Here is a 12662-nt window from a genome sequence, read left to right as displayed (position 1 = left end):
TAGGGTTTTCACAAGAATTTATGGAATTTACAAATTGATATTGTTCAAGTTTAATATTTGTTTTGTCATTAATAAAACCTGGAAGTGAGTTTTGTACATCAATTAAATGACAGGTCTGGACCAAACGAAACAAAACAAAATCCATAGCCTACTTGTAAATGATACTAAAAGACAAGATGCATTTTAATCCCATGGCTAATATAGGATCCAATTTTCTTTGTCATTGTACACAGTTTAACCGCTGATATGCTGAAGCCGTTTTTTGTTACCCTATCCAAAGTAAAACATGACTGTGTACGTTGTTGAATCAAAAATTCAGAGATTGGTAGAGGGATTAATCAAAATATTTTAAGTATCATTTATATATTATTTTTCTAATGCCTAAAACCTATTTTATTTAAGTTTCAATGTTCACCAGGGCATAATGAAGGTGTGATTTTAGGTCTAGACAAAACAGGCAAACTGATGATCTCTTACTGTAATTTAAGTGAGGCTGAAGATGGTTCCCCTACACTACTCTCCACCACTTACCCTAACCAAATTTGTATTAACTACTCACTGAGGCTGAAAATTCTTCACACAGGGGGAAAAATGTTTCATTCTATACTTAGAAATAAGCCTTAATATTCTTATCCCAGAATAGTTTATAATCCGTGGTAAGGTTTACTGAATGTGGATCCTATCCTGACAGGAGGGGAGGCAGAAAGGACTAGAAGGATCCTAGATACCCAAAAAGGGTTCCAAGAAAATGAAGAGAGAATCTGGAATCCCAAAAAACCGGTTCCATAATTTTACCCTATATATATATATATACACATATATATATATATATATATATATATATATATATATATATGTATATATATATATATATATATATATATATATGTGTATATATATATACGTATATATATATATACATACATATATATATATATATATATATATATATATATATATATATATATATATATATATATATATATATATATATATGTATAGATGGAACAAGGTTTCTTAGAACATATTTCATGGGGGCATTGGATACTTTCTAATTAGTTTACATTGTAAAACAACTAAAATAACTTTGCCTTGTGGGCAAAACACTTAGCCTCCCCGTAGTTTGAATAGGTGCTATTTTTGGTAGATCTTAATAGTGAATGTACCTGCATCAACTCAGATTCATTTCAGAATTGCAGAGTTTGGACAATTATTCCTCATGTAGTCTGCAACTCTAAGAAAGGTGAAGAATGAGCTGAGGTACTAATATTCAACTTATATAAATTCTCTCTGTAGCTGCAATTAGAAACTGTAGCATCCTCCTCCATTTTATGGTATTGCTATGAGCTATTAACCAGCTGTTGGGTTTCAGGAAAGCAGAGCCTATCTATTAGGGGTGTTTGAAATAATCCGCCATTATTTATGGCTTGTTACTGCCATTTTCAAGACTGTTCTGCCATATGCTCTGAACCTATTAAATTGATGGAGACTAGGGTCTGTGACTAACACATGCACACAAATAATTAAGCTATTGTTTACCTGCACTAAGCAGGAAAATAGTAATGTGTCAGTAGCAACCTTGACATGTGAATCTAATACGAACATAGGTGATTGGGAGGCAGAGAAAGCTGATAGAGAGGGAGGTGACAGTGAGTAAAACAACTTTAAAAGGTAGATTCAACCATCCTCATGGGCTCTAATAACACTATAATGGCATTCATTTATAGTCCTAGTTCTTTTGAAAGTTGTCATACATTTTAATGTCACTTCATAATTTTGGTTACATCTTAATGCATACCTTTCTTAAAAACCAAGACTGCTAATGTTTACAATTATTCCTTCCCTACAGTACAGTTTCCATGGAAAGTGTAATTCAGAATTAAAGCTAGCATTTAGAATTTTTTTTTCACGACAGAATGCATATTTCTATGTATGTTTAATGTATAACTCTCTTTAAATTTTAACAAACAAATATAAAATGAAAGAGAAATTTGTGGCAGTGCTGTGAGATTCTTTAAATATTTTTTTTCCTGCACCATGATTGTACCCCACTTTGTACTGTTTCTCTCCCCTTCCTTGAAAATGCTAGGATTTACAACAAAAGCATGTGTACTGCTGTGAATTAGAAATATCGCAGATAATTAGACCTCAAGGTCTTCCATCAATAGGTCACCAAAGAAATGACTGATCATTTCAGTATTCTTCTTCATCTTTTTCTGTCTCCCACAGGGTGCCCAGACAATTTCACCGATTCCCAGTGTTTAAATCCCATTAAGGCTTTCCAAGGCTGCATGAGGCTCATCTTTATTGATAACCAGCCTAAGGACCTCATTTCAGTTCAGCAAGGTTCCCTGGGGAATTTTAGTGATTTACGCATTGATCTGTGTAGCATCAAAGACAGGTAATTATTGTCTCTTCTCCTCCTCCTCTTTCCCATTCTCACTGTTCAAAGTCTGAGTTTCTTTAAATACAATTCTAATCTGCCAGCATTATCCACATTAGGCATAATCGAGTCACCAAATACAAAATATTTCTGAAAGGATTCCAGGCCTGAAGAAAATGGCTTAAATTAGTTGAGTCTCCCTTCATGTTGACTTGAAATAAATATGATATGCAAATTGAATCAAAATATGAGCTTGTAAAAGGATTAAAATTTTATGCATAAACAACATTTGATTATGTTGAAGTTAACAGTAGAAGGAAAGAAGTGAGGAAGAAATTACTTCTATCAAAACATTTCATTCCTTCTTGAAGGGTTTATTTTTGTTAGTGGAGGATGGCCCATGTCATGTGTTTGAAATAGGCCTTTCCGACAGCAATTTTGCTTTGGTAAATCATAGGCAAAAAGACTACCTCCACATGCATCATCACCTTTAGTTGACATCTGTTGTATCATCATCAGTTACTTTAGGCTAGACAAGACAGGATCCTGGCTAAAGAGCATTTATGATGTTACCCAGGACTTAAAAAGACCTAAAGTTAAGAGACACTAAGAAGAAGTATGTTTCTTTCATCTCAGTTGCCTTTTTTTTTTTTTTTTTTGCTTTTTGGCGAGGCAATAGGGGTTAAGTGACTTGCCCAGGGTCACACAGCTAGTAAGTGTTATGTGTCTGAGGCCGGATTTGAACAAAGAACTTTCCATCTAGTTAGAGAGGACAATCTTGTTTTGAATTCAAAGTTGAATCTGCTTTTATACAAATATATATATACACACATACACACATATACACATATACATATGAAGACATGTATACTGCATGTATTCAGAACTGCCAAGTCAGTTCCATTCAACAAACACTAATTGCCATCTATGTTCCAAGCATTCTATTTAGGGGATGGGAAAATAAAGAGAAAAATTAAGAGTCCTTGCCCTTAAAGAACTTATATTCCAATAGAGGGAAGGGACAGGACATGATGTACTCAAATTAATCCATGCAAAATATGTATAAGGAAAATACAGAAAACACAGGGAATGTGAAAAACTGGGAGAATCAAGAAAGAACTCCTTATAAGAAATGTTACTTGATTTGAACCTTGAAGAGAGGTATGACTTGTAAAAGGCAAACATAAGCTAAGTGTTCTTCCTCAGCATGAGGATCAACTAGTGCAGATGTAGTACATAGAGGTGGCAGATGGGTTATTAATAGGGAACAGTAAATAGGCCACCTTTTTTGGAACATAAAGTGTGTGAGGAAAAATAATGTGATGTAAGCCTGAAAAATTAGTTAAAATGTGAAGGGCTTTACAAGACAAAAAAGAAACACTTATATTGTATCCTACAGGGGATAGGGAAAAACGAGAGCTTATTAAGCAAGTTAGTAACATGAGCAGAGCTATTCTTTAGCATAATGAATTTGATAGTGATTGCTATTCTATAACATTATCAACATTTTTTCTATTTTCATTAATTCCATAAATAAATTTTCAGTCCTAGGTGCTTGGTTTTGGACTAGATAATGTGGAGAATTAAGAAAATGGAAGTCATGGCCTTTGCCTTTCCAGTCACAGATTTTTAACAGAAAATAATTAAGAATTTGGTCAAGTTGATTAATCTTGTACTGAATTCATACACAAATTTGCTTGTATCCAAATATTATGTGCATGTAATTATGTCTTTACATTCAGAATTTATTCTAGAATATGACAGAGAACTCTGCCTTAGGCCCTGAGCTTTGAGGAGTCATTGTACTCTGAGAGGCACATGCTTTGGATGGAAACAGACAAACAGAATTGCTAGTTGTTGACTTAATCTGAGGAGATGGGAGAGGAAATAAGATAGCCCTTATTTACTAAAATGAAATAATTAGTGTGGGCATTAATATCCCTCTATGACCTCCAATTTTAAATTATTCCTCAGTCGAGCTCCTTATCATCTCTACCATTAGTGTTAATTTTAACTGTAATTCACCTGAATAAAAAATAATGTAAAGAGGGACCCTAACAAAAGTTAATTTTTCTCAATCATGTATTCTCATAGAAATGGATTTGCATATAATTTGCCTTAACATAATATTGTTTTTCCTCTTCCAGGTACCGTATCATAAATATAGCACATTTATTAAACTAGACCAGTTTCTTATCTGTTGCTTCTCTTAAGAAATCAAGCTGGTCTTCTTATCATACTCCATTGTTTGGTACCCACTCACTTTCTCTCTGTAGCCTTATCCTTAAAGCGAGTTTGAATCCATAAAATTTCCTCCCATAGATCCCATGGCAATATCACTCTCTATGACAGTTACATAAGTTCTCACTAAAGGCATTGATTATTAATAACTTCAAGTTTGTAGTCATTAATGGCTGACAAATTTCTCTATTGTTCCCCTCACATGCTGACCATCCTTTTAGCTCCCAAATATATAACCTTCTATTCTTCCAATTTTGTACATATGTTTTATTCCTTAGAAAGGAGCATGTAGGCAGGGCACTATTCAGCAGCTGTTGTGGAATGTGCATACCTGAAAGGTGATCCAACAGACACATCTTAACTTTTATCCCTACCAGAGAGAGCCTCCCCATTCCTCTTTCAGTCATACAATCCTATCCATTAATTAAATCCAATACATATCCCAGATTCTTTATGAAAATATCCCTCATGTCCCTAAATGGCAGTGTTCTCTCTATCCTTTGATTCCCTATGTCATTTATCATCTGTACTATGCTATACCAAATAACATTGTTAAATACAAAGCTTATACTATTTGCTTCATCATGTGGGTATGTATTATCTAAACAAATAGACTGCAAACTCTAAAGTAAGGGAGTTTGCCACATTCTCTTTAATATCACCCACAGAAATTAGCACAGTGCTTTACAGTGAATTGTTAGGTGTCTAATAAATATGAGAATAATTCATCATTGCTTTTGGTGATACCATACAGTAATGCAAAGTACTCTTTGTGGGTAGTAGTACATTACTGAGTGTTATCTACTATGAAAAATCCATCATCAACATCAAAAAGCATTCAGCATAGGGCAATACCTAAATATGCATATGGTATAGAAAATGTCTACTTGATCATTAATTGGTCACATGCCTTCTATGACTTTATAAAGTAATAGAATATTTTAAGTCAAAAAGGCCTGGAAAATTATTTAATTCAACACCAAAAGAGGAGTGACTTGCCTGTAGTAATAATTCATTTAGTCTTACTTCCTTATTTTGTAGATGGGGAAACAGTGTTCCAATGAGGTTAAAATTTTATTCCAGGTTATCTGTTATTTCATATGTTTGTATTGGAGTCTAGACTTGAATTTTTGTCTCTGAAATTCAATATTCTTTCTACTACCCAAACATTAGACCATCCAACTACTTAGAAACACAGCCAACTAGGATCCAAGAGTCTTCTCAGGATAGTGCTCTTTCCATTATACCTTCTAAAGAGTAATTCCATTAAAAAGTTAGTTGAATCAAATGTATGATTATTTGCATATAATACTGAGCAATTTCATTTACTTTGTGGAAACCAAAGAAGTCAGGAAATGGAGTTTCTCCCTAACCAACCCCTTCCCTTTTCCTGAACATTGTTTCATAAGAAAGCATCTGTCAAGCAGTCTTTGGTCAAGCTTCCTTCCTACTTTGTTCAGAGTACTAAGTGTTTTGAGTACTTTTTTGTGTGTGTAGTAGTGGGGGGGGGAGGTAAATATGTTGGATAGCCTCCTGTTAAGACACTTTGGCTAAAATCCACATTGGGTGTAGGAGTATATTCTCAATAGAGAATATTATTTAAAAGGTTGTAGTAGTAATCCATATGTCTCCTTCATGCTCTCCCAAAGTTGGAAGTATCTCTTGTGTGGTACCAGAAAGATTTCTTCATGGGCAGATTTATCCTGATTAGAGAACTTCTCCCAAAAGTTAAAAAAATATATATTTCAGAAGCATCTGTTATTGCAGTCAGCCGTTTTGATTAATAATACATTCAGAACTGGAAGAGACCTCAAATGTCATTAAATCCAAACCACTCACTTTACAACTGAGGAGACTGAGGCCCCAAGAATTTAAGTGTCTTCTTTAAATTTATCTTGGTAACAAGCAGGAAAGATGAAATTTGACCTCAGGTTTTCTTACTCCAGATTCAGTACTATTTCGATGATACCACAGTGACAGCTATTCCTTTTTGTCATTCTTTGTATTATATCTGTTCTCTGAAAATATTAGAGCTTGTCTAGTTTGAAATACCTCTAAAGTATATTTGGAAAGTAGAAAAAAATAAAATAGGTGATAATATAGCTATAGTGTCCTACAATTGACATTTGGATCTAACAAGGGAGAACTTCCCTCAGGTTAAAAGTTTATTACCATCACAAAATCCTTTCAAGAAACAAAGAATATTTACTAAGTATGTGCTATATAGATCACACGTACTCAGCATTTCATAGCATATAAAATGTTTTGTATGCTATATTCAATTTGTGCCTAGCCTATGATAGATGATATTTTGGGAAATTAAAAAGAATGTTACCAGAGGATACTTGTCCTCTGGGAGCTTATAATCTAGTTGGTGAGACAAGAAAAACAAAAGTGAAAAATTACATAATAACATGGTAATCTATGCTAATTGCAAAATGGTTATTATAAACATTAAGTAATACAGTTTCAGAAGAGATAGGTATTAGGTTGGACTAGGGTACCTAGTGAAGATCAAGAAATATTTCATGGAAGAAACTAGAAGGAGTTCTAGCTAAAATTAGACTGAGAGAATTTTATACTGGTAGCAATAGTCCATTTTAAACCTCAGCAACTATTATTAGGTGAGTGGCTTTTGTTGAATACAAATCTATAAATAATTTGAATGTCTAACCTTGAGAGAAGTGTACCTGTGGTAAAGTAACTAACTCTACCCAATAACTTGCTTTCACGAGAAAAGTTGATCGTTATCTTGACAGAATGGTATTCTTTTACCTGTGCATGGAGAAAGCCAATAGAAGCTGCCTTTGGTTCATGGATTACAAGTGAAAATACAAAGTCTAGACAACTTAAAGTGCTGTGGTTCTGAGATTTCAGAAGATCAGGGCATTCCTCTCCACCCCAATTTGAATCTGATATACTGATGCTGGATAGGAAGCCAATACAATGATCCAGAATAAACTAGTGAAAAACATCTGCAGAGTCTTGAAATTCCATTTAAGAGAAATTTTTGTGATATTGGGGTTAGAAGTGCAGATAGAGTTCATTGTAGAGAAAAAAAAAGTTGATCAACTTTAAAAAGTACTTAAATTGTCTTTTCCTCATTCCATTTGATGGAAATGCCTTTGAGATTCCTGGCTAAATTTGACAGGCATCTGGTCTTAGAATCTGTAGGCTTTTATATATTGTCAAAGTTGGTTTTTTTCCCTGCCTAACTCTGATTATACATTGTTAGACACTTGAAATCACAGAAACAATAGCTCCAATAATAAATAATTATTGAGTGCCTGCTCTGTGAAAGGAGGAAAATTGTGCTAGGTATAAGAGACATCCAGTAGGCAGGTGGTGATGTAGGAATGGAATATGGAGAGAGATTTGGATTGGATATATAGATTTGGGAACAATAGATATAGCACAAATGTTTTAGGGGCAGCCTATTATTCTGAAAAAAACACTGAATGGAATGTCAGAGAATCAAAGTTTCAATACAAGGTCTTTTCATTTTGTTCTTTGTGACCTTGGACATTTTAGTTAACCACAATGGACTTCAGTTTCCTCATATGTAAGTTAAATGATATCTAAAATCTAATTGAAATCCTATGTAGGATTTAAGAAATCATAAAATGCACCTCTCTTCTTCAAAGAGCTCATAAACTACTGTGTAGGAGGTGAGAGTGCAAAGAATAGGTGGAATATAAGTGTGAAGGGTTAAATAGCAAGAGAAAATCTAAATAACAACTCTAGATAATGATATTTTATAGCCAGACGATGCCTTAAATATCTTCTATTTCAAATGCCTTATTAGCATTGAATAATGTCATTCATGATCCAGTTCTGAATTGGTCTTATAAATGGTAATATTATGAGTTCACAGGACAAACTGATAACTGGAGGTAGTGGTTTAGACAGACTTCATAAAGGTAGTGAACCTTTACCTGGTCCTTGAAGAATAGTAAGATATGATAAATAGAATGGAGAAAACAATTTCTTTTCAATTGGAGGAAGCAGCATGTGGGAAGGTATTCACATAATATCTGGGGGAAATTGCCAAATTAAAAATCAAGATCAGTGGGAAATCATGCTACGCTAACTCACCTACATAGCTTTTTAATATTGCAAAATGCTTTGTATACCTTTGCTTAATTGATTTTCATAACAAACTTATGAGGTAAATGCTATGTGCATTATTTTCCCCATTTTACAGTTGAGGAAACTGAATCTCAGAGACGATAAGGGACTTATCCATAGTCATACCCCTAATAAATATCAGAGGTAAGATTGGAACTTAGGTCTTACCTGATTATAAATTTAGTGTTCTTTAAACAATTCTGTAGGAGGCAAAGCAAGGATGGTGGAGTAAAGGCAGGGACTTACCTGAGCTCTCCTCAAAACCCCTCCAAATACCTTTAAACAATGGCTCTAAACAGATTGTAGAGCAGCAGAACCCAAAAGAAGACAGAATGAAACAGTTTTCCAGCCCAAGACAACTTAGAAGTTCTGCAGGAAAGGTCTGTTGCATCAGGGTGAGAGAAAAGCACAGTCTAGCTCAGACTGTGCCAGTGAAGAGTACCAGCAAACCAGGAGTAGACCTCGGAGAGACAGAATCAGTGGCAGCAGTGGCAGTTTCCAGACCTCTCATCCCACAGACAGTAAGGGGATCAGACAATGGGTCAGAAGGAGATTTACAGGGGTCCCTTTCCTAGTGCCAGGAGCAAGACTTTGTTGCATTGCCTAAAGTTGAATCTAGGTGACAGTCCAACTGCAAAGGAACACTAGCACAGTAGAGCTTGAAAGCAAATGGGAGTAGAGACCCTGGTCACAGTTCCGGAGTTGAAAAGAGGGCTTGTGGCCTTTCACAAACTAGTGTACAGTATAGAACAGTAATAAACACACCTTTCCCTAGATCACCTAGATCATTTCACATTGGAAGAGCCAAGAAGTACAGGTCCCTAAAATTACCTCTTAAAATAGCTGCACAAAAAACCTGAAGCTTTGGACAATGCCCCCTCCATTTGGAAAGGAGATCCCCACTCTATCAAAGAGGTAAAAGTCAAGAAATAGACTGGAAAATGAGCAAACACCAGAAAAAATTCTGACCATGGTGATAAAGAAGATTGGAACACATACTCAGAAGACAACAAAGGCAAAATCCCCACATCCAAAGCCACAAAGAAAAATATGAATTGGTCTCAGGCCATGGAAAAGCTCAAAAAGGATTTTAAAAATGAAGTAAAAGAGGTAGAGGAAAATATTGGGAAGAGAAATGAGAGTGATGCAAGAAAATGGAAAAAAAAGCCAACAGCTTGGTAAAGGTGGCACAAAAAAAAAGTACTAAAGAAAATAACACCTTAAAAAACAGAATAGGCCAAACAGTAAAAGAGGTGCAAAAATCCAATGAGGAGAAGAATGATTTAAAAAGCACAATTGGCCAAATGGAGAAAGATTTACAAAAATTCGTTGAAGATAAGTCCTTAAAAAGAACTCCTAAAAAAAGAACTCCTTAACAAAATGGGAAAGGAGGTACACAAGCTCATTGAAGAAAATAATTTCTTAAAAGATAGTGGGCAAATGGAAGCTAATGACTTTATGAGACATCCAGAAACAAACAAACAAATTCAAAAGAATGAAAAAAAAAGAAGAAAATGATAAATATCTCATTGGAAAAAAACACACACAAAAACCCCAATGACCTAGAAAATAGATCCAGGAGAGAATATTTAAGGATAATTGACCTACCTGAAAGTCATGATAAAAAAAAAGAGCCTAGAAATGATCTTTCAAGAAATGATCAAGGAGAATTCTCCTGATATTCTAGAACTAGAAGGTAAAATAGAAATTGAAAGAATCTGCCAAAGACCTCCTGAAAGAGATCACAAAATGAAAACTCCCAGGAATATTATAGCCAAATTCCAGAGCTTCCAGGTCAAAGAGAAAATATTGAAAGCAGTAAAAAAAAAAATCAAATATCTTGAAGCCATAGCCAGGATAACACAAGATTTAGCAGCTTATACATTAAAGGATCAAAGGGCTTGGAATACGATATTCCAGAGAGCAAAAGAGCTGGGATTACAACCAAGACTCACCTACCCAGCAAAAGTGAATTTTTCAGGGGAAAGATATACATTCAATGAAATAGAGGACTTTCAAGTATTCTTGATGAAAAGAACAGCGCTGAATAGAAATTTCAGTAGAATTTTGAATAGAAAAATGAATACAAGATGCAAAAGAAGCATGAAAAGGTAATTCCTACATGGGAAAGTGATATTTATAACTCCTAAAAACTTTGCCATTATTAGGGCAATTAGAAAGAGACAGAAAGACAGAACTGTGAGTTGAATGTGATGGTATGATTATCTAAAAAAAAAGGGATGAAAAAGAGGAATGCATTGGGAGAAGGGAAAAGAGAGAGGTTTAGTGGGATAAATTATCTGATATAAAAGAGCCCTAAAAGATATTTTACAGTGAACGGGAAAATTTGAGGAGTACATGAACGTTACTATCATCAGAATTGGCTCAAAGAGGGAATAATGTACACATTCAGTTGGGTGTAGAAATCTATCTTACCATACATGAAAGAAGGAAGGGAAGGGAATAAGAGAAGGTGGGGGGGAGAAGAGAGAGAGAGGAGAGAGAGAGAGAGAGAGAGGGAGAGAGAGAGAGAGAGAGAGGGAGAGAGAGAGAGAGAGAGAGAGAGAGAGAGAGAGAGAGAGAGAGAGAGAGAGAGAGAGAGAGACAAATAAGATGGAGGCAAATACCTAATATTCCTGTGAAAAAAAATTTTACACTATTTCTCTAATATTTTGTTTCTCAAATATGTAGAAAATGGAGCCAAATTTATAGAAGTAAGATCAATTACTTAAATAATAAATGGTCATAGGATATGAACAGGCAGTTTTCAGTGAAAATAATCAAAGCTATCTATAGTTATAAAAATACTCTAAATCACTATCGATGAGAGAAATGCAAATTAAAATAATTCTGAGCTACTACCTCACACCTGTCAGATTGGCTAGTATGACAGAAAAGTAAAATGACAAATGTTGGAAGGGATGTAGGAAAATCAAAACACTAGTGTACTAGTGATAAAGTTATATACTGATCCAACCATTATGGAGAGCAATTTGAAACTATGCCCAAAGGGTTATCAAACCATGCATTGCTTTGACCAAGCAATATCACTACTAGGTCTTTATACCAAAGAGATAAAAAAAGGAAAAAGACCTATGTTGTACAAAATATTTACAGAAATTCTTTTAGTGGTGGCCAAAAATTGGAAATTGAAGGGATGTCCTTCAACTGGGGAATGGCTGAACAAGGTGTTGTATATGATTGTGTTGGAAAACTATTGTGATTTAAAAAAATGAGTAACGGGATGCTCAGAAGAAACCTGGAAAGACTTACATGAACTGATGCAGAGTGAAATGAGTAGAACCAGGACACTGTACATAGTAACAGCAATATTTAATGATGATTTATTATGAATAATTTAGCTAGTCTGAGCAATATAACGATCTAAGACAGTTCTGTAGTATTTATGATGAACGGTGCTATCCATCAAGAGAGAGAGAGAGACAGAGAGAGAATGCTAGCTGGTAGAGCCTGAATGTAGATCAAGGATATTTTTTCTTAACTTCCTTTAATTTTCTTAGGGTTTTTTTTGTCTGTATTTTCTTTCACAGAATGACTATGTGTAAATGTGTTTTGCATGACTACACATGTATAACCTATATCAAATTGCTTGCCTTCTCATTGGGGGGTGGGGGAAGAAAAGGGAGGGAGAAAATTTAGAACTCAAAATTGGGGGGAAAGAGAATGTTAAAATTATTTTTACATGTAATTGGGAAAAAATAAAATATTAAATAAAATTAAAAACCCACCAACATCTATTAGAGATGTTTTAGAATTGCAGACCATTTCTTTGAGGGGGAAAAAACCCCTTATATTTAGCTCTGTCTTCAAATAAATAATTAAAAATAAACCCTGTATGGTCAATATCCTCCCCAACCCAAATTAGCCATAAAACATTTCTACGCTTTTT

The 12662-nt window shown here is 34.6% G+C and overlaps 1 protein-coding gene across 3 annotated transcripts in view; it reads left to right on the top strand.

Annotated features, from left to right (window-relative positions):
• The window catches only part of CNTNAP5 (contactin associated protein family member 5), a 915392-nt gene that overhangs the window by 476032 nt on the left and 426698 nt on the right, over positions 1-12662 (top strand). For all 3 annotated transcript variants that reach the window (XM_020963128.2, XM_020963129.1, XM_078146792.1), the window contains one exon: positions 2230-2401. In XM_020963128.2, coding sequence (XP_020818787.1) covers positions 2230-2401 — 172 coding nt within the window. The remainder of the gene's footprint in view (positions 1-2229; positions 2402-12662) is intronic.

Source organism: Phascolarctos cinereus, unplaced genomic scaffold (genome assembly GCF_003287225.1).
Source record: "Phascolarctos cinereus isolate Bilbo 61053 unplaced genomic scaffold, phaCin_HiC Scaffold_726;HRSCAF=1367, whole genome shotgun sequence".
Taxonomy (NCBI): domain Eukaryota; kingdom Metazoa; phylum Chordata; class Mammalia; order Diprotodontia; family Phascolarctidae; genus Phascolarctos; species Phascolarctos cinereus.
The sequence above is the reverse complement of the archived record's forward strand: the minus strand, read 5'-3'. Positions and strand labels throughout refer to the sequence as shown.